The 22,254-nt window shown below is 38.5% G+C and overlaps 1 protein-coding gene across 1 annotated transcript; it reads right to left on the reverse strand.

Annotated features, from left to right (window-relative positions):
* Positions 1 to 1,403: 1,403 nt before the first annotated feature.
* Positions 1,404 to 19,504, reverse strand: LOC145229367 (uncharacterized). Its single transcript, XM_080094690.1, has 17 exons — positions 19,258 to 19,504; positions 16,762 to 16,902; positions 15,531 to 15,604; positions 14,619 to 14,781; positions 14,077 to 14,261; positions 13,309 to 13,513; positions 12,715 to 12,839; positions 11,928 to 12,061; positions 11,101 to 11,468; positions 5,927 to 6,222; positions 5,453 to 5,582; positions 4,966 to 5,102; positions 4,332 to 4,582; positions 3,816 to 3,925; positions 3,196 to 3,318; positions 2,495 to 2,806; positions 1,404 to 2,358 (listed from the first exon to the last, which is right to left on the reverse strand). Exons 1-17 carry the CDS (start codon positions 19,402 to 19,404, stop codon positions 1,468 to 1,470), a joined length of 3,792 nt encoding a protein of 1,263 aa, XP_079950816.1. The 5' UTR covers positions 19,405 to 19,504; the 3' UTR covers positions 1,404 to 1,467.
* Positions 19,505 to 22,254: the final 2,750 nt, after the last annotated feature.

The raw sequence follows: 22,254 nt of genomic DNA on the forward strand, positions 1-22,254 counted from the left end.
TTATTACGAATAGGACTTAGAACAAGGTCAGTCTGACAACAACCAATATAAGTGGTTTTGATTCACAAATAAATTATTAAGTTTAATTCAGAAAGCTTTTGATTGAATTTAGACAGTATGCTTTCCATACCATAGAAGCAACAAAAAAGTGAACAGCTTTTAAGACAAAACTAATACGTTTACACCTAAACTTAGTTTACTTCTACTAAGCAGTTGAGCGAACGGCATTGCTTTATCCCAGTCAGACTGGTGGAATTTTATCTAAAGACAGCAACTTCAACACGCTGAGAAAGTTAAACAATAAGCTTACACAGACTTGAGGCAGTGCCAAATAAATACTCATCACAATAATATACTGCTATAGGGCTGCTGTCTTTTTCGGGAAGTGCAGTTGTGATTACTATTATCTTGACAAAGCTTATTTAAGTGTTTGCACGTTATTGTGATATGTTCAAACTGTTTGAGCAAACAAAAGGCATTTTTCTAAACTTAACATGAGCTCTCAGATATATGCATAACTTTTAAAATCTATAAAAAAAAGCTAGCAATACTTGTGGGTGACCCAAACCTGGGCGCCGGCACGTAGGGGCAAGAGGGGGCACTTGCAGTAGCGCAAAATTTAAAAAAAATGATGACTGAAAAACGATAATGCTCCCAGAAGGGAAGTTAGAATAGTCAAGCAAATGTCTGAACAAGCGACTTTAACGATATCTGCATTGTTTACGCCCGTGGTTCCCAACCTTTCTACGTCACTGGAACGGTAAAAACCTAAAAAAATTCCACGGACCGGCAACAAAAGATCGTAGTGAATGCAACAGCTATTTGTATGCTTTTTGTTCACCAACGTTGTGGTTTCGCAACATAATGCAAGGTTTAGTCATAGCCCATACATTTAGAACGAAAAATTGCAACCCAACTGCAATCAACTAAAACAACAAAACGCCAATCTATTTACATACAAAGTCAATGTTAGTGGGATGTTTGCTGTTGTTTAGCTGCCAGTATGAATCTCATCTTAAATCTCATCTCTAGATGTTTACAAAGAAATGTTGAATGCTAGACGCAGTTTATGATAAAATAATCATAAATGTCACAAAAGCCTACTTTGAAAAGTATACATAAAGTAAACTAATTTGCAAACCGGCAAAATATTTATGCGGAGCGGCGGTTGGGAACCACTGGTTTGCGCTATAGTGTTGTTTCCACAGCCTCCGCCGTTTTTATGTATTTTAAACGGACAAATTGGTTCATAGTTGTGTTTCTGTGCGGGGAATTTCATTGTTGACGCAAATCTGCTGCATATATTTTACGCCGAGTGTACATAATTACTTGATATAGTAATCCCCTCCCCCTCCCCCTGAAAAAATTTCTGCCGGCGCCCATGACCCAAAATATCACAGCTCTTTGAGCGAGTATACTTTACTACACGCAAAACAAATGCACAAGAAACCGTTGGTCCATTTCTGCTTACAAGGTCGTGGTTTTTGGAATAAGAGCTTCAGCGTTGCTACCAAGGGCGTCCGATGACTGGTTATGACGCAATTGCGCGTGACTTGTATCGATCTCAGTCAGCTGAGTTCGTATCCTTGACAACGCGTGGTTTTCTTTTTTGTCGCGCAAAAGCATTAGCGAAATAAATCGGTCGCGGACGGTTCCGCTCGACTGCGCACGGGGGTCAATATCTGGAACGTCACAGTTCACTACTTCGGGTTTTACAGAAAGACGGCGTTGGTTGGAAATACTATTTGATCGGTCGCTTGTAAACGGAAAAGAATCTTTTCGCCGCCCCATGGACCCAGTCAGAATGTAACGCACCTTTCGCAAGACGGCACACGAGAGCGACTGTATGACGTCAGAGTACAAAAGCGGGTTGAGGGCGCTGTTGATTGGGAGCAACACAACGGCTGTAAGTGTGTAGACAATTGGCGGTAGATTGACGCCTGAAATCCCGCAGAACGACAAAATGCACACCGGCATCCAGCAGACGAAGTCGGTAACAATGAGCCTCGTTATACGGCTATGCATTTCTTTGACACGATTAGCAGGCTTACGTCGTCCGGATTGAGGGTTGGGTACATCCGCCGTCGACTGGCTCGGTTTTTGCGAAGCCGCCGAGCGATACAAGATCACAGCGTACGCGGAAGCGATGTATGCGAATGAAACGAAGTTAAACACCATAATAAACAGTGTAAAGTGTGCGCCAACTGTGGAGTTGATATGGTACAGTGTTGGAAGGCATACCCCGTGCGTGCCGTAGTATCCGATATTCCTGTCGGTAAGCAAGCCTGGGACAAGGTGCTCGGTTGTTTTCCTAAGTGTATACCAAGAGCTGACGTTCATGGAGGCTTCGTAGCAAATCTGTCAAGACAACGTACAGTTCGCATACACTTGTTATATTGTACATTTTACATGCTTGGCTATGTTGTAAAATCAAGATAGAGGTAATGATTTCTATGGTTTAAACCAGCGCTCCCAAACACTTTTGATTCCTTACCTTTGGTACTCCGGCATTACCGTTGTTTAGCAACAGACAAGCCATCTCTACAAATTCGCCAAGTTTCTTCTTCGTTACCGCGAGGCCGGGAAAGAACTGCGCCCCCTGGTGCCGACCTGTGTTCGAAATGATTGATGACGTCACAAAGGCGTCTTCCAAGGCCCTGAGCGTGGGCAGCAGAGAAAAGCCGATAGCAAAGACCCACGTGACACAAATCCAGCCAATCACGACCTTGACACGAGCACGTGACATGTTCCATGGTTTTACGACTGCATAGAGTCTATAGGTCGTCAGGGTTACCATTATTCCCACCTGCAGTGGAATGGAATCATAAGTCAATTAAGAATCAAGAAAAAAGTTGATAGTTATTACTCTTTGCGATCTCCCTAAATTAACTTTGAATAATTATTATGTAACGTCCGCCAAAGCACTGGTACAGCTTTGCCTAATCCAGCTGAAGAACCAATGGTTTAATCTAACTGCCATTTTAAATTTCTTTATTGTTTTGTGGCAAACTATGGTTGCAGATTTATAAGATAGCCTTTATACAACAATTGTCAACACAACAAACTATCATTTCTGAAAGCAATTTTAGGATGTAGTTCACAGAGTTGATTTGTTTTGTGATGATTCAGTTTGCCCGAAACAAACCCCAGGATTCGGTTATCTTTAGCGTTTTGATTTTAGCAAACTGCACTTACAGAGGCTTGACATGAGGTGAGAACCAAAACGCCGAGACTTTGACATTGTGAACTGCTTCTCCATGTGACTTGATGAACACAATAAGATCCCGCAAATTCCAACGACTTGATAGCGATTATTATCTGTTATACCACAAACACATTTATATGCTGCTTTCATTGGTTCAGGAAAAGTTGATAAGTTAAAACGATAATAGGTTATAACATAGATATTATGACATTTATGCAATAAACCCAAAGAGTTTGGTTTTGAAATTCGGCACAACCCCTAAATCAAAAAAGCTAAATCTTCAAGGCAGTAAGACAAAAGTTTAGAACATACCATAGGAATCAACATATGGCTTTAACTGAAGGATCAGTCTTCACTTATCAAATAAGCAAAATTACTCAAAAAGAGCGGCAGACGATCAGCGCCAGTTCAAACCTTTTATTTTTAAGCCAGAAATATGAATTTCACCCTTTCAAAAGTCATCGTCAGTTAGGGCAATTTTAGATCTTCACAGTGATAGTAGCTTTCCTAACTAACCTAGCTACCTTTACGTGCTTCAACACACAAAGTGACATGCTTTCTGTTGCGAAAATGACTGTTTTTGAGGATTTTGAGGCACTCGACTACTTACGAGATAGATTCCGGTTAGAAGATCAGCCACGGCCAAGTTCAAGACTAGTATGTCAATGCATTTTGCTAACGAACTTGTTGGTCTGCCTACTTTAGCTCCGGTAAGCGCACCTAAAACGCAAAAATACGTTTTACTTACAGCTATAGCACTGCAAAGTCAGTTTTAAAAAGAAAAAACCTGATCTGTAGAAATACAAAATCAGTCATCTAAAGCTTATTAGAAGCGTCGGCATCTTTATTAAAATATAGTCTGCAACAAAGTATTCAACTTGCACATTTTCATCATAAAAAAATAAATTAATAAAAGCACCATTTTAATATTAAAAAATTGGTATACATTAGTTATTTGCAATTGCAGTTTTGTCGCTAAATTTAAGACATAGGCAAGAGTTGAACTAAACCCAAACGCTACATTGAAACATAGTATTAGTGACCCTTCTTATGGGAAATTTAAATTGGCCAAAGGAAAATTTAAGGCAATTTTCTTTTACAAAAGGGAACTAAAACTAATTCAAACCTTTATTTCGAGGGCAGCATTTCTGCTTGTCCTTTCCATACTCAGTTCTCGACACCTTTCTGACGCTTGAAACAATTACCGAGGTATTTCCGACAATAGCAACAACGGCCATTATCCATAACCAAATTTTCAAACCCGAATTCTTAATCATTTGATCCCTGGATGACAGTGGGTCATCAGCGAATACCTGATCGTCCGGGCATTCATCGCTGCCATCAGAACAGTCCCGTTTGCCGTCAAGGACCATTTTTCTAGCAAAGCAAACAAAAAGCTTTTACTTTTTTACCTGGGACAAGTTCTGTAAATTTAGCAAACTTATAATGCTCAAGCTGTGCATAAACTGATGTGTAGACATAGTGTAAACATGTGGTTTTGCTTACAATGGATCCAGTGTACAATAACGATATAGTTCGTGCGTTTGTCGAGACATGTGCATCATGTACATTTTTTAATATGTAGCAATTGTCATTTAATGATTTTTTGCATTTGGTGGGTTAACTGCGACTAAGTTACAAAAGCTAGATTCACTTACAAATGCTGGATTCAAAAACAAAATATTCTAATATCTATTAATTTGATTGAAACATTTGAATGGAATAAATACTTTTTGGCAATTCCATCGTTCAAAACTTACAAATCAACAAATAGTGGAGTTGAGTTGTCGCGACAGTAAAAGTGATTTGAACAACTCAGTTCGTCGCTTCGGTCCAAACAGTCCACATCACCATCGCACACTTGACTTTGTTTGATGCTTACTTTCCTCCTGGTGTCCTACATCAAACGCATTTAAAAACCCAAAATAATTTAACTAATGACTAAGTGTATACCAGGAGCAAATCCCTATGTGTGATGTCAAAAAAGCACAGTAAGCAGTTTTTAAGTCTTGTTGCATTTTAAATGTTGTTTAACACACTAAACTCAAGCAAAAAGCAGGACCTATTTGTTTTCAGCTATAAGTAGTAAGTACAGTACTTTATATTGAAAATTTCAGTCAAAAACTATTAAAAAACACTTTAACAACACAGTCTATTTACAAACTGTCTTTAACACCCACACACTGCAATACAACAGCAAAACTTGGTCAAACAGTGTCTTTTAAAGCAAAGTTATGAAATGCTTACAGTTGACGACTTGATGACTTCACATTTAAATCGAATATTTTCACAAAACTTTTCATCAATTCCATCTGTGCAATCATTGACACCATCACAAACAAAGGCCGGAATAAGTGGTTTCCGTCCATTGTCACACCTGCAACATTTAGGAGAAGACTTAAAACGTAAAGTAAATGGATCGGTGGCTTCACATGTTGCCTTTACATATGCAATATAATCCAAAATTCTCGATTTAACTGAAATATTGTCACTAATTAGTTGAAGTGCATAGTACACACTTACGTCTTATGCTGAATATTTGTTGTTGTTTTTGTTCTCGACATTTAACAAAAACAGCAGCCCATGGGTACACAAGCCTGGAAGCTGCCCCATAATATAGTATTTTATTGTTTCATAATCGATTAATTTTTGTGCTAACAATTTTGGTTAAATTGGACAACTTAAAACATAAACATGAAAAACAAGAACTGTTTTACTTACGCCCAAACTCCGCTTAAATGTTCGCAATACATCGGTCTCGCTTTGACGTGTGCGCACATGACATCATCAGTGACGTTATCACATTCGTCATGCAGCCCCACACACTCGGGAAGGCCGTCGCACCGGTTCGCTACACTTGCCACTTCCGTGTACCGATGGGAAAGATATTTGAGCGTCTCATTCATTGGACATGGGTAGGGGATTTCCCTGCTGCGATCGGTAGGGGAAACCCCTACAGTGGTGCGACAAGATGCCTCGTCGCTGCCGTCAGCGCAGTCAGATTTACCGTCACAAATCTGCCAGGTAGAAAACAGTTTAATGATAAGCGACATGCTTGATTGTTCAAACGTTTCGGCAAATGCTCATGCCATTAACAAGGATATGAAGCAGAGTTGTAAGGCCTGAAACTGGAGCCCAAACCCGGCCCGAATACAAAAATACAAGTCCGAAACCCGGCCCGAACCCGAACCTTTTTTGAGAAGCCCGTTTAGGCCCGAAAGTTTGATTGACAGGCCCAGACATTAATGCCCCAGGAAATACCAAGACAACAAACCATAGGCGTAGAGTTTTAAAAAATACCGGGGGTGCGCCGTTTGATCTTCCAAAAACGATGCCTATACCACGTACAGTATCTGTACCCGTATAAGACCAAACTAGAAGAGTGGCTTTCTGATATACTTCCATTTTATATATTCTATACGATATTTACCAATTAACTATACACATCATTTGATCTACACATATGATTGTTTTTGTAAACAAAAACTGATGGGTCCCCACACGCGCGTTTGTGCGGATTTACAGTAAACAAATGTTGCGGTGATTTTTACATTGTTAAGGACAAATTTTTAGAAAGCATTAACCCAACAATAAAAAAAATGTTCGTATTCTTTTTGCACTATTATTGTCATGTAATTACAAAATTAAAAAAAACGTAACAAAGACTTAAATCTAATCTCTTGCTTTGACCCAGATATTCGGGTTTTGAACACAATTTTTTTTAGAAAGCTGTAACAGTTGTGTTACAGACACTTTAAATTAAAAAGCAATTTGCTACAAGTGTATACATAACAAATTGTTTTTCATTTAACTTTGTTTCGCAAAACGAGTACCATTGACCAGTAGTAACCTCTCAGGGTGCACACGCCAAACGACCGTTTGACCTTTTGACACCGTTTTCAATAGCACGCCGTCATTCGTGTTCAACAATACGGTTAAGCCTAATTTATACATGCCTTGAGTATTGACTCCTAAATTGATTGTCAAAAAAACGCTACGTTATGAAGAAAGTTCTGAGCTGTGTTTGTAATACCGACTAGTTGACCTTAAGTAACCCGTGATCATGCGGCAGCCAACCTGACAACGAGCATTTAAAAAAACATTTATTTGGCAAAACTCAAGTTAATTTTTTCATCTTAACTTTTATTAACAAAGTTTTTCTTGACATATACAAAACCGAAGCACGGTTATTAGGTTTAAATCACGTCATAGGTGTAAAACCTTCGCCAAAACCGAAAATGTGAGTGACCACTTAATAAAACGACATAGCATTGCTGTGCAAAACAGCTGATTTCTAATCACTGAAACGACGTCTCGTAAACCATCTGTCCGACGTCAAGCTGAGCCCTCCCGCTATCGTAAACCAGTGAGTTACTCTCTTGGTACTTCTGCCTACAGTGCCTTTCTTGACCAAACGAGCGTTAGACACATTTATGTTTCGGGGGCCTGTGGGTGAACCTCTGGGTCATACGGGGTCAAAATTCACATGGACCATCTTTAGACCAATATCTGTAATGTGTGTAAATTTGAAAAAGTGTGAACCATTCTTTCTTGACCAAAACGTGGGAACAATAGCCGCGCTAAAAATTTCACGTTTTGGGGGGCTGTGGGTGAACCGCGGGATCAAACGGGGTCAAAATTTACATGGACCATCTTTAGACCAATATCTTAAATGTATGTAAATTTGAAAAAGTTTGAACCATTCTTTCTTGACCAAAACGTGGGAACAAATCTGCGTTAGAAAGAAAAAAAGAAAAAAGAAAAAAGAAAAAAGAAAAAAAGAAAAAAAAAATATAGACAAAAACAATATGTGTCCCCTTCAGGGAAGGGGACCCATAATTACGGTCCACCTTTTACGTGTTTTAGCCATGGGCGCCGCCACGTAGGGGCAAGAGGGGGCACTTGCCCCCCCCCCCTTGGAATTTCAGTGTACCTCAATTTAACATATTTAGCAGCAAACCTAATTAAATTGGCAGCGCGGGGATTTGTGACATCGTTCAATGCTTTAACTTTTAGGCAACTCAATTGTGAAGTACACGATTTATGGCTTCATTTGTAACAAATTCTTGATGCGGTAAAGCAGGGGTCACCAAACTACGGCCCGCGGGCCGGATCCGGCCCTCGAGGTCATTTCATCCGGCCCGCGACCACGTTTTTGGTTTGCCAAATCGTATTGATAACTTTGTAACATTCAAGAATTAATCTACTTCTTACGAGAGTTTTCCTGTCGCGATATGAAGAAATAATGTTACCCAGTTTCATAGGATTACAACGCTCAGGATTGATCAAAACCCAGTTTGTTACGTCACAGACAAGACCACTAATGTTAATTGTGCGCAAACAATTGCCTACTTGTTACGTAATATACAACCATTGCTCGTAAGATGAGACTAACTATACAATTTAAGTCACTTTAAATGGGATTGCAGAAAGGCCATATCTTGGCGCCCCTGTAAAAATCGCCGCGCGTGCTAAGTTTGAAAAGACGGTGCTAGGGCATGAAAACTATGCGGCCCGCCCGAATCATTTTTAAACTTATCCGGCCCGCTGTGAAAAAAGTTTGGTAACCCCTGCGGTAAAGTATCAGCCTATCAGCCAAAATTTGCCCCCTCTTGCAAAATTTTCTGCCGGCGCCCATGGCTTTAGCATGTAGTTTCTATCACATTAATTGGCAAATAGTCACTTGGCGCTATTTCTCTGGGTTCGATTGGTTTGCTCTGCGTCTGATAACGTCTGATGTAACAAAAGGACGATTTGCCGAATCAGCAATTTTAACAACGATTAAGTTTAAAGTAACGTGTTACGGCGGGGAATAAAAGTAAAGCAATTCACGTTTTAAATATAGGCGACTATGTATTGTTAACGCCTAAACTTAGGTCACCTTGGAACAAGTTTAGGCCGTTGCAGAGCTTTGCAAACGGACATTAAACTCGGCTTAGGAAACAATAAATTAACTATTTTTATATTTATTTTTTATTGCAGAGAGTTATTGCGACAAATAATACTAAAACGTTAGTCTATAACAGTGCTCCGCAACCGGTGTGCCGCGGCACACTGGTGTGCCGCAAGACGATGCTGGGTGTGCCGCCGCAAAACAGTAACTTTTGTTTCAAATTTGTTTTTGTGTATTTAAATATTATAGCAAATGATACAGTTCACAACACCAAACTGAAGCTACACTACTCACTACACATTCGTGTTTTATTACGTCATAATATACTTTACAATGGCTCAATGCAGGGGTCTCAAAACACGCGGTCTGGTGTTGCCCCAAGAGGGTTTTTGTGCCGCCCGCGAACTAACTTTTAAATTTTAGGTATTTACCTCAGGTGGAATACCCAGTCAGACCACTAATTTTAAGAAACAATCAATTTTTATTAGTAATGGCTAGAAATGAAAATAGTTCCTACTGTTGTAAATCAGCAATTCCAATTGTTGCGTCAAATTTTCCAATTGTTTCGGCATTGTATGCCATTGTTTTCATACATAGTAGTTTATTGCACTTTTTACTTTGCTACACCGTATATTTGTTTCTTGTTTATTACATTACAAATGTTTTATGTACATTATATGGCATATTACTTTTACAAAAAAAGTTCCAATAGTACGGCCTTTTCCAAACGTAAAAATTGTTTTTGGCCTAAGACCCCTGGCTTAATGCTTTTTTAGGTTTTCAAAAATTCAAATCGCATTTTTTGGTTCGGGTGTGCCGGCGAACATTTAAAGCTTGTATGGTGCGACTTGCGTGAAAAAAGGTTGCGGAGCACTGGTCTATAAGTCATGTTTATGTTGCATTAAAAAAGCTCATTTATTGCGAAACAATTACAATTGTTACGTTTCAACCGACGTCTGTTCGATCAATGGCGTGAATGCAAGCGCATTTGTTTAGCTGGAAACACGTTTTAATTAACCGACGTAACTTGAACAAAGATGCGATTTTGACGTGATACAAAGGTTAAGGCCGGGGGGTGCCGCGCCCCCGCACCCCCGTACTCTACGCCAGTGCAACAAACACAATTGTTCTTGAACAAGGCGTTTTAGGGCTGTTTGACAATAGGCCAGGTTGGGCAACTAGCTACTTAGCTAGTTAAATTTATTCAAAAAATACTGACACAGAGTGTAGAGTCAGACCCGAACCCGGCCCGACTTACAACTCTGATATGAAGGGCCCCATCAGTTACACCCGTTTATATCCACTTGAGTCGCGTAAAAGACAGTTTGCTAATAAATATTTGTTTTACAATACGATTTTATAACCAGCAAGCAACAATGGTATGACGTAGCACAGTGCTCGTCTAGAAATATAGTTTTGCCAAGACTGGGAGTTAAACACTATGGTAAACGCACAACGCAAAATAGCTGTCATTGTAATGGACGAGAAACCGGGTACGTTTAGCTTTAAAGCGTTCAAATCATACACTGTATACTGTGTAAAAGATGTTTTTTAACAGTAAGAATACAAACGAAAAATGTGCAAAATTGTAATGTTCTCTAGCCACATTGTATATAAGGCACCTGAGATATTAGGGCCCACTGATATAATTCTAAATTGTATGATGCCCATCTCTTGAAATTTTAAACGATCTAACAACGGTTAATAAAGTGTGCAACCGGTTTGTTCTATTAAATAGTTATTTAACTGTTGGGAACAGTTTAATGGTGAACTTTAATACCTGTATTTACCATACCATATAATCAGTGGTGGGATTCACATTTTTTGTCAGTTGGTTCTATCACAAAAGTTATAATTTTAAGCTGGTTCATTGACAGTAAATCCATTGACAGTAACCAGTAATGCTAACCAGTTCGCTGATCTCATAAAATTTCGTGGACGGTTTTATAGAACCGGCGCGAACCGGCTGAATCCCACCACTGCATATAATGAATAAACTTACCATTTCAATTTGAATACAAGTAACGTTGTTGCCAGTTTCGCAACCTACAAATCCAAGCCCGCAACCATCACACAGCCCACTAGGGTCGTGGTCACCATAGCGACAAACCCTATCACACACATCACGAGTGCTTTTGCTTTGCATCACGTGACAAAGGCACTCGTCCGAGAGGTCGGAGCAATCAAAGATTCCGTCGCACACTTGAGACTTTCGTATCACCGTAAGACTGCCACTGTTCAGAGAGTTACTGAGACAGTAGTGCCCGCTAACTGAAACTGGAAAGTGACGCGCCTCGTCAGAACCATCGTCACAGTCGCTGACGTCATCATTGATAAGATGTGGTGGTAAAATGCACACAGAGGGTTGGCCTGATGAGCAAATGCCTATTGTTAGTGTGATATCAGCTCTAAACCAGGGGTAGCCTAATCTTTAGTGCATTCAAATAAGGTGCAACCTTATCGAGCAATACTGCTAGTGGTCCTAATGATTTTTGGGGTGGTCCACAGAAAGTTAAATATAAGTTATTTGGTGATAAACCGAAAATAGTTGCATGTAATTTATTTAATATTCAGTTTGAAAAAAGCTTGTCTAAGTCATTGGCTATTTATTGTTAGCCGACAGTTGTTTGATATCACTCCTCGAAATTCTGTATTGAAGAATGATTCAACCCAATATGCTTGTTGTGGATGCTTTCTTTATCCTTACTTAACAATCTACTGGTCCCCGTTTTTAAAAAAATTGAACTGATGGCCCATAGACGAGTAGATAACCACTGTCATATTGTCTGAACCAGAGTAAGGAAAGGAGTATTTTAATTTATGACATACCTGTGTTGTCATTTGTGATTCGGCATTTAAATCCTTCCCCGGTTTTCTGTTCGTCGCTGCCATCGGCGCAATCGGCCACGCCGTCGCAAAAATACGAACGATAAATACAGTGAGACGATTGGATTCCGCTTTGACTGCATGCAAAGCAAATGTGTTGTGTAGAAACATCAATCAAGCATATAAAAAAATAAGTCGCCACTAAGCATAAGGTGTTTTCCAAACATTACCGTGATTTGAAAAATGTCTAGGTTTTGGAAACATTACCCAGAATAAAGTCCAGTACTTTGCACAACATTATCTAAGATCGCGAGTATTTTTTCACAAAAAGACCCACAGTAATAAAGAGTCTTTCAAACATCAAAACTTAAACTAACTCGCAATCTTAAGTTTACGGTAAAATTTTTTATTTTTTAGGCGACAAAAGCAGATTAATTTCCAAGTCGCCCAATTTACTTCGCGACAATGCACTTCGAATAAATCTAAATATGAATCATGGCACGCCAGGCCCATTGAAGGCGTTATACCAAGTCAGCCGGTCACCAAGCATATCACATATAACAATGAGTAGGCTAGAAATATCTTGCTAAGTATGATTACATTTGAACTTACAATTCCCAAGCGAGAATATATTTCTTAAAGACAGTGAGCTGATTTAAAAAAATAAAGCGTTCCTGCATTCAGCTGAGAGTTTTTCTTGCAATTGTCATACACAATATACATAGTCACAATGTAGGTGCGCCTTGAGCATTACGAAGCTGATTGCAAAACATTTAACCAGACAACGTACTTGAAAGTTTCTCCAAGGCCTTTCGGTTTCGCACAAACAAAGAATCGTGAAGTTTGATTCTTGCTGCAAATGGCCGGGTCCGTTTCATCGCTGCAATCATCGCAATTCAATATCCCATCACACAACTGGAAATAAATACATACAACTGCCTTTCAAACTTGTACAAAGTTGGACCTGATGATATAATACCAGCTGTCCTTTGAAAACTCCTTTACCATTGCAAGCCACTGAGTGACAGTAACACATTCTGATTGAACAGCAAAACGTTGGCAAATAGCACAAAATCGATCAACCGTAAAGTTAAAGGTGAGGTGAATTTAAAGAAAAGCCGCGAAATTTAACTTTACTTTTACCTGACCTTTTTTATAACACGAAAGCTTTTGATAATAATTATTCAAGCAAGCAAACGCTAACTACGTCAAACCATTTCCAGGTTGGTGAATATTTTAGCGCAATTGTGCTGTTACGATGTGTTTCAGCTGTCAAAAAACTCAACTCAACCATATGCGCATAAAGTATTCAAAAACATGCAAATTTTGTGCGAGCATTTTTCCACCAAAAGTTTTTCCCGCCTAAATTTAAACCGTGTCTCACTTGGTTACGTGACAAGCATTTTGTCCCATCGTCGCACGGCCACTCGTTTTCTGTGCAAGGGAACGATTTGACTTGTTCGTCTGAGCCGTCAGCGCAATGCGATAATCCGTCGTTCACCCACGAGCGAGGAATGCAGTGGGACTTTCCCGCTGGGGTTTCCCCGCCACATCGGAACTCGGTGCTTCGGTTGCATTGAGAAATTGCGCTGCAACAATTACCTGATGTTTAATCAAAAGCAAGTTCCAATGTGGCCAGATTTTTTAAGAATGTTAAGCAATTAAGAAATCGCTAGGACTGCAAGGAAATCAATTTATAATTGAACTATGTTGAAGATGTGTGCTCGGGAGGGTTTTGAACCAGATTGAGATAAAACATGGCGTTAGGAAGGGAAGCATTTCAAAACTGGCCAAAATAATCACTTCACCCGGTTTGAACCCGGTCTTGGTTAGATGCTTCTTAAGAAACTACACCGGCAACAAGGTGCCGAGTCCCCTATCGTATGTAGGCACTAACTAAATCCTGTCCCATAGTTTAAAAAAAGAAAAAGAAAAAACCGGAAAAAGTTCCAAACTTTAATCTAATTTTTTTTATTTGTACACAAATATTAGTTTGCATTCTATTGTCTACAGAAGTTTTGATATACCTGTTTGTCTCAAGGTGGAAAACACCTGGTGGAAACAGATATACCTGTTTGTCCCAACAAAGCTTATTACGGTGCAATGTATTAGAATTTAGAACAACAAAAACATGATATTTCTAAAATCTTACCCTGATATTTCATCAGCAGAATCAACTCCTGTGTCGCAATCTGGAGTTCCATCCCCAACCCTCCACCTCTCAACGCACCTCCCGTCGGGACAAAGAAACTCTCCAGTAGATGGCGCACACGGCTCGATTCGTGACGTCACATTTTCGTCTTCGCCGTCGGGACAGTCCCGACGTTTGTCAAGGACCTTTAAACCAAACGACAAAGTTCTGTGTTTAATCGTAGTTTCACTTTTCTTTTTAGGTAAAAAAGCTAACACTTAAAATGATAAGTAGTATAGAAAAGCAGGTCGGTGCCAAATAACTTTTCGCGTGTACGAAATAGATAATCGAACTATTGGTTTTTCTATATATTTTAATTATATATGATCTATATCCTACGTTTTGGGGGCCTGTGGGTAAACCGCTGGGTCATCCGGGGTCAAAAAATACGGACGAAAAAACATTGTCCCCTTCAGGAAAGGGAATAATTATTACCCAACTAGCAAATACATTTTTTCTTGCTTATCCAGAAATCGACACCCAGTTTCCGTTTGCGCAGTCACCTGGTCGCGTCTTATGCATCTGCCTCCATCGGCACACTTAAACTCGGTCGCTGGGTGGCACTGTAGACCTCCTGGTATACCCTCGTCCGAAAATCGTGCGTCGTGGCATTCTCCGTTTTTGTTGTTCACAGCGCTTCTCGGGATACAGTTGCCAGCGGAACACCTACAATGATATATTTGTAATATATTTCGTTTACGACTGGATTATTTTAAACGGCCTGGATTCGAATCCCATACAAAATCCTCAACTCATCGCCAATGTGGCGAGTTGTTAGCAAACCGCCTTATGTTTATGAGGTTGTTGGTTTTAATCCTATGTCGGCCACATGTGTACGTATGAGCAAAAAACTCGAGTGGCATTGCTCCAACCCAAAGGAAACATAATGGGTTAAACTAAGGCAGTGATTCTCACCCTGTGATAAGTGTACCACTATTGGTACGCCAGAGCTTTTCGGTTTGTATAGGAGTAGCTTTCTATCATACTGAGTTTAAGTCAGATCCAAAATTACACCTCAAATGATCACACTGATCAGCCCTGGTTTGGGAGAAACTCTTGTCATGCACAGAACTGACTATACTAGTCCAAACAGGATTTAGGTGGTACGCGACATAGCAAAAAATTGTTAAGTGGTACGAAATCAGTATAAGGTTAAGAACCACTGAACTAAAGTGTCACAAACTATCCAAGACCAAAAAAATAAAATTAAAATGATTTAACCGACTTGCAACAAAATGGGCATGAGTTCGACAGCATGTATACATGCTATAGCGTTCAAGACGTGATCCGTGAAATAAAAAGAAAATTGACACATAAACTACAAGAAAGATACCATTTGCTGCCTATAAGGTTTGTCAAAGTGAAAATAAATTTGAAAACAGGGGTACAACGACGCTTAGCTACCACGTTCTTACTTGAATTCGGTTTTCGTGCCACAAGAAAAACTGGCAATCCCATCGGCGTCGCTGTAGTCATGACAACCGGAAACCTGCGACAGAGTACGAAGTGATATTTTAAAAAGAATACCATAGATTTTCGAACTCGAAAAGGTGGTAGTTTTAGTGTTATAAGTGAAGTGTATTAATGCAACGTTTAAGCAAAATATAAATTGTGTAAAAATATACAAAATATACCTAAAAAGAGCAGCAGACGATCAGCGTCAGTGTAGGCTAATATTTTATTTTTTTGAAAAAACACAAAAATTAATTTCGCCTATTTGGGCATCGTCAGTTTCCGTCTTATTCAAATAGAATCTCAAATACGACAAGGGGGAATTTTCAGTTCTCGGACTGTCGCCTGATTGTCGAATAACACATTAAAAAAATCCGTTGGTCACCACCCAGTTACACAGGCTGATTCTTGTAGTCTGCTATGACATATTACACTTACTTATGTAAAAATATGTTTTTTTCTTTCTTGAGCAGACAAATAATTGCGTATAACGTTTCTGGCAGTAATGTTAAAAATAAAACAGATTTGGTGGTAGAACCCATAGACAGTTTATGTCAGTTCCCGTTTTTTGGGGGGTCAGCGAAATTCTTTTAGCAATACACAGGGGCATGGTCTTGAACGTGTGGTAAGTAATTCGTTTTTTTTTTAGAATCAATACTAGAATATTTAGGCTGCTTAAAGCCTTGTAATGCTGATACGATAGCATCCATACATAATTTATCATTGCTACACGCTAATGGATGCGACCACAACGACAATGCAAAAAAATCTAGTCCATGGGCCATGGTCGATGAAACTGGCTTGTCAACGCACATATACATAGTCGTAAAATATTTAAACTAGAATCAATAGTTGTTAAATCTGTAGAAAATTGACTTGAAATCTTTTACTTTGCAAACTGCTTAAATGTTTAAAGATTTATGTCGTAGCAGCAATTAAAAACTGCATGGTAAATTATATGAAAAACCTTTGTGTGTTTTTAAAAGTAGGTGACATGTGCAATTTTTTTTAGTCACACATGTTTATTTGTGGAGCAATTCGACCTCATACTTATAACAAACCTTTATAAAATTTTAAACGCATAGATTAAGACAAAATTTTCGAACCAAACGTTATCAAATTTGCACTTTAACCGTTTTTGAAAAAAACGCGCGCTTGTCTCTGTGTACACCACTTTTCAGATTAAAAACTTACCGCTACATTAACGAATCGTCTTGAGATGCACTGTCCACTTTTTCGACACCTGAACTCGGTTGGTGGATGACAACGTTTAAATGGAGGTCCATCCTCATCGCTATTGTCACTGCGTCCACAACTGAGAAATTCATTTTGAACCTGCACAAACCAATCAAGTTTTTAAACAATAAAGTACTCGCAACTTGGATCAGTGGTTCCAAACCGGGGAGGAATTCTTCCCAAGGTAGAAATTTTGAAACTTGAGGTGAGGAATTTACTTTAATTTTTACGTGGTTTGAAAAAAATATACACTTAAACTCTGGACATATGACCAGTTAAGTTGATAAAATACCCAATTTTAAATGATAGTTACATGGTTTATAGCACAGGGGTGTCAAACTCGTTGGGTTCGGGAGCCACATTGCAGTTTGGAAATGATGCCGAGGGCCGCATGTGACTTTTAATCTGGTTTTATACACTTTAACAACCTTTTTGCTACTACGGCCGCATCGCAGATCCTTATTTCACTAACAGCCGCCAATTACCTGCTGGTTTTTATTTTAAAATTACAGATGTAAAGAAATAGGTTTGTATCACATATATACCAACTATTGACGCCCCAAATGCCCAGATTAATTTCCAACTTAATGCACAGTGTGAGCTGCACAATGTGAAAATCAGTTTTAATTGTTTATTACGTCATAATCTATATTGTGACACTTAAGGTACCCGTTTTTTCGCATTGTTTGCACACAATGGGTGTATAAAAAGTCTTACGCATATGGCTACTAGGCTGGTAATACTCTTTTCAGTACAACAAAATCTGTTTGGAGCAGTTCAAAAATCAAAATATTTGGCAAAAGAGTTACGGCCGCCAGAACATATATTTTAATGAACATGTTCACGGCCGCACAAATATCTTACTAAATAATACAATTGTTGTTGAGTGTTCGCGGGCCGCGAGTTTGACACCCCTGGTTTAGCATCTACTGTGTAGTGCTTTAGGGTGGAATAAAAATGTTTCCAATTGTTAAGGAAGAAATTCGTCGAAAAAGGTGGGGAACCACTGCTTTACATGCTGCCTTCAAAATCGGTTTGGTCGGTTAGTAAGTGAACATTATGTATTAGCCGTCGTATTTGAATGACAACTTAACATTAGGCAAACGGGCTCATTGACTTGTGTGTAGTTGTCTCACGGTTATTAACGCTCTGATGAATATTTCATGAATTATAAGATTATGTTAAAAAATTTGCAAAAATGCAGACGTTTGCAACAAGAGCAAAATTTAATGCATGTCAGCCTGGTAAATCACAAATACAAGACTTCGAGTACTATTTTTTTGCGGTCTGTTTATTGTTCATTTCTATTTGTATAGGCAACTGTAAATTTATTAGTATAGTGTCCTATATGTTCATTGCAGTTGTTTTCAAACAATGCGGTTTGGTGATCTTCTAATTTCATGAGTTTTTTCAATATTCATATTAATGATGCGTCCTTAAGTTTTAGTTTTTTGCAAGTGCAATTTAGGGCAAGCAGGTTCGAGAAAGACTGATATGTGGTTTAAATCAGGGCTCCTTAACAGTTTTATCCAACGGATGTCTCATTTTAAAGAAAAAACCACATTGCCCAATGTTTGCTAGAGTGCGGACCTCCCACTTAGTTCCACAACACACCTAATAACAGACGGCGGCTGTGGTTTAGAAACCTGTGGTGCTATTTGGTTTTGCTGTATCACAAGAAATGTTAGAAACACACGAACTGGAATTTAAAATGCTCAACCAGGGAAGGCAAAGCAATACAAATGTGGAAAACATTTCTGTGATTTGAAAAACGTTATAAGTGAACTACGGTGCTTATAGAAACGCATCATAAATGTAATAAACAGAAGTATTTTATTGCAAATTTCTATTTAAACAGTAAGAGTAATGCAGAATTGATATTATGTACGTCTTTGCAATCTTTACCCTTTTGTATTAACTGCCATGAATTCATAAAGTCCGTGTAATCTATAAATACGAAAATGTTTTTCGTTATTTTTGGCATTCACGAACTATTTTAAAGTATCTCGTGAACCCCTAAACATCTGCAATCCAAAGTTGGAAAACACTGTTTTAAACCAGTGGTGTGCAACCTGCCGTCCGCGGGCCAAATGCAGCTGATTAGTCTAACGTAGTACAGCCCACAGAGACGTTTGAATTGTATATAAATAGGGACCCGTTAACCTGTTTTATTGCATTGCTAGCAAGCAAATTTCTTTGCCAGTTTCTTGTGCATATATTTGTGTCCGTGCTGCTATAGAAACAGTACGCATTTTACTGGTAGCAGTTAAGCCATATAACTTGTAACTTGTATCAATTAAAGGTGCGGTCCATGGTCTACTCATGGTAATGACATTTGAGTCGTTATTGATAAATGTTAGGCCCCCCTGTTTAAAACCTTAAGAACTGGTTAATTTCCCAAGAGGAGTGGATTCAAACACTAAACATTGCTGACAGATTCTTATGGGCACTCACCATTTGTCGGTCAATGCATTTCTTGGTTTGTTTGCACCGGAACTCGTGGGGACGGCATCGTCTTCCAAAGTCGGATGAGCTTAAACACAGTTCTGACGCAACAATTAGTGCGAGGGGCAACAGAACTTCGAAAGCGATGAAACGCATGAGGAAACACGCGGTCAAGTTCTGATTACTCAGCAGGTTAACGACGCGTCTGCAAATATTTCTGACGGTAATAGAAAATTCAATAGCATTCGCTTCTATAACAACCTTTTATTTGTATTTAAGAAATAGATGAACAAATCAGTTAAAATGTGTCGTTGCTTTATACATTATATATGCACAGTAACATAGGCAAATAGTTAAAATAACATACATACAGTAGAAATAACAACACTAATAGCCTTAAATCGAAACATATTTTCAAGCTCATAGAGTAACCTCGATTGAAAACATAGGGATTTGCTTTTAAACCCCTTAAAGCAGTCACCAATTTATGCAAAAGTACTGCCCATTTTTTGGTAAAATCGAACCGTTAAACCCCTTTAGGGCCGTTAAACCCTTTGTTTTTATCCTGTCATGCTTTATTATGCACATGACGAAATTCCTTCACACACACATGTTTATAGGTAAAGGTCTATAGACTGCTAATAAGTAACTGATATTCTGAAAATCACGCTCTCTGCAACTAACATGTATCATGGAAATCCATCAAATATTTACTACTTCTGTTTCTTGTTCGCTTGGCAAGGCTCGGTTCGCGCTTGATCAACCCTGTCGCCTTTTTTCTACACATACCAACTTTCTTTATACGCTACTTTTGGTTACTGGTTTCTACTGCATGACACAGATTTGTAAGCGGACCTGAAACCCGACCCAAGCCCGATTTAAAAATAAAAGCAAAGCCCGAATTAGAAAGTTGGTGAAATTGCCCCACAAACGATGCCGAGTGTAATGTCAAGCCCGAATCAAGTCCGTTTTAATTTAACTCTAAGACCAAAGCCGTTTCATCCGAAGCCATGTCTGAGTTGCACCTCTGGAATAATATACTTTCAGCTAGTTTAAAACCACCATTTATTAGTTAAACGCATAGAAGTTTGATCTACCGCTTTTAAAGTTAAGTCTGAAGGGTATATAGCCTACATATAAACTAGAATATTTCGTTTTTTAATAACAGCTATTACCGTTTTTGTGTCTCGAGTACAAACGATTTACTTTGTTAAAAAAATATCAAACACAAAAATTCAAGTGTTTGTGTTTCTTTTTTAATATTATTTTCATAACCTTTTGCCTGACAAATGTTTATTCAAATAGGATTAACTGGTCTATACAAACAATAGTTAAAAGGCTGTTTTACCTTTTTTAATTTAAATTTTCCTTAAATCGATTGATGTGTCGCCGATATCCAACAATACTGTCTGAGCGAAGAAAACCTTGAATTGCCGAAAATCGATCAAAATTTCTTTGATGCGTTCGAAACTGAATTTATTTCTGACAACCAGAGACGGTATAGCTGTTATCGAATCATCGCAAAGTCAAGTTCAATTAGGTTGTGGTTTGTTGGTAATTATTCTGCCCTCTAAGCCTAAAAGCTGCCAGATTAGAAACTCAATAATTAGGTCTTTTATGTCATAAAATCAATTCGATTTTGTAAATATAAAATTATTTTGCCTTTCAAAACTGCCTTAATCCGGACCCGTTTGTACCAGAAAAATTGTCCGTTACAAATCATTTGTTCCTTAAGTTTTGATCAAATTAGGCAAAGATCCGGATTAACCGAAACCAGTTTAACCGAGGTTTACTGTATTTAGCATTAACAGCATATTTAAGTCTCGAATTAAACAAAATTTGAACAAAAACTGTGGAGCGAAGTTAACTACAAAAAACGCAAATTGACCAAAAAGCTATTTAACAATTCAGTAGCCATAACGATTATACAAGGATTAGCGGTTAGAATGATTGATCAATAGATCCTGAACAGGCAACGTATAGTGTTACATGACATCCGTTCACACACGAAAACGGCATCAGAAAAATGTCAAACTCGTCCAGAGTGACCGTCAATCAGCCAAGCGGAATTTTTCGTATTATCGGCAAACTTTTTGATTGACACGTACAATGGGAAGTATCAACCTATAGCGCAAACGGATAAAAGGACATGTTGTTTTTAAAATCGTGATGTTTCGCATGGTCTATTTTTTCCTTACAGACAACAACAAAAAGTAAAATGCGAAAACGAACAATAAAACAAAAATTTTAGTTTAACATACAATATAAAAAGTTTAATCGCTTTTTTTCACTTTAAAATCTCCTGCAGTCATGAATTAATGACCCTGAGTCGCTTTTACTGCAAGGAGACTTTCCTAATGGTAGATTTGCTATGAAAAATTTACATTAATTAAGCAAATTTAAGGCTGTTATTACGTATACATTACTTTTAAGGCTGCATTTAGGTATCAAAACAAAATGATTGCTTTTTTAATTATATGTTCGTCATTGCCGTCTGCATACTAAACTGTTTTCTAAACAACAATTGTTGTTACGACTCAAAGCACTTGAACAATATTACAGCTGCTACTTAATCTCGTCAAATTTCTCTCAGATGTTTATCGTAAAAAGTCGGCTTTGTAATTTAGGTGTAGCTTCAGCGCGTCCAATCCTGATCAACTAATAAGCCACCATTTTAGCGATTTAAAACGTTCTTCCCTTGCCAACTATTTCCGGATCGGTGATTGTTTTTGTACAATTGTGTCGCTGTGTTTTCTTTCACCCGTACAAACTCAACTCAACTTCGTCATGTTATAACGAAAAAATCGTTTTAAAGTCTTACCGAAATGAACTACAGCATTAAACATTTAGTTTTTTTGGTTTGATTATTAAGTTTTGTGGACCTACATGATTGCTACAAAAGAAAATTCAGCTATCAACAACAAAGCACAAATAGCTAACACAGTAAACATAACAGTTTTACACTTCGCAAGAAACCTGACATCAAAAGCAAAACTGCCCTTAACA

The sequence above is a fragment of the Phallusia mammillata genome, chromosome 5 (assembly GCF_965637545.1).
Source record: "Phallusia mammillata chromosome 5, kaPhaMamm4.hap1.1, whole genome shotgun sequence".
NCBI classification, from domain to species: domain Eukaryota; kingdom Metazoa; phylum Chordata; class Ascidiacea; order Phlebobranchia; family Ascidiidae; genus Phallusia; species Phallusia mammillata.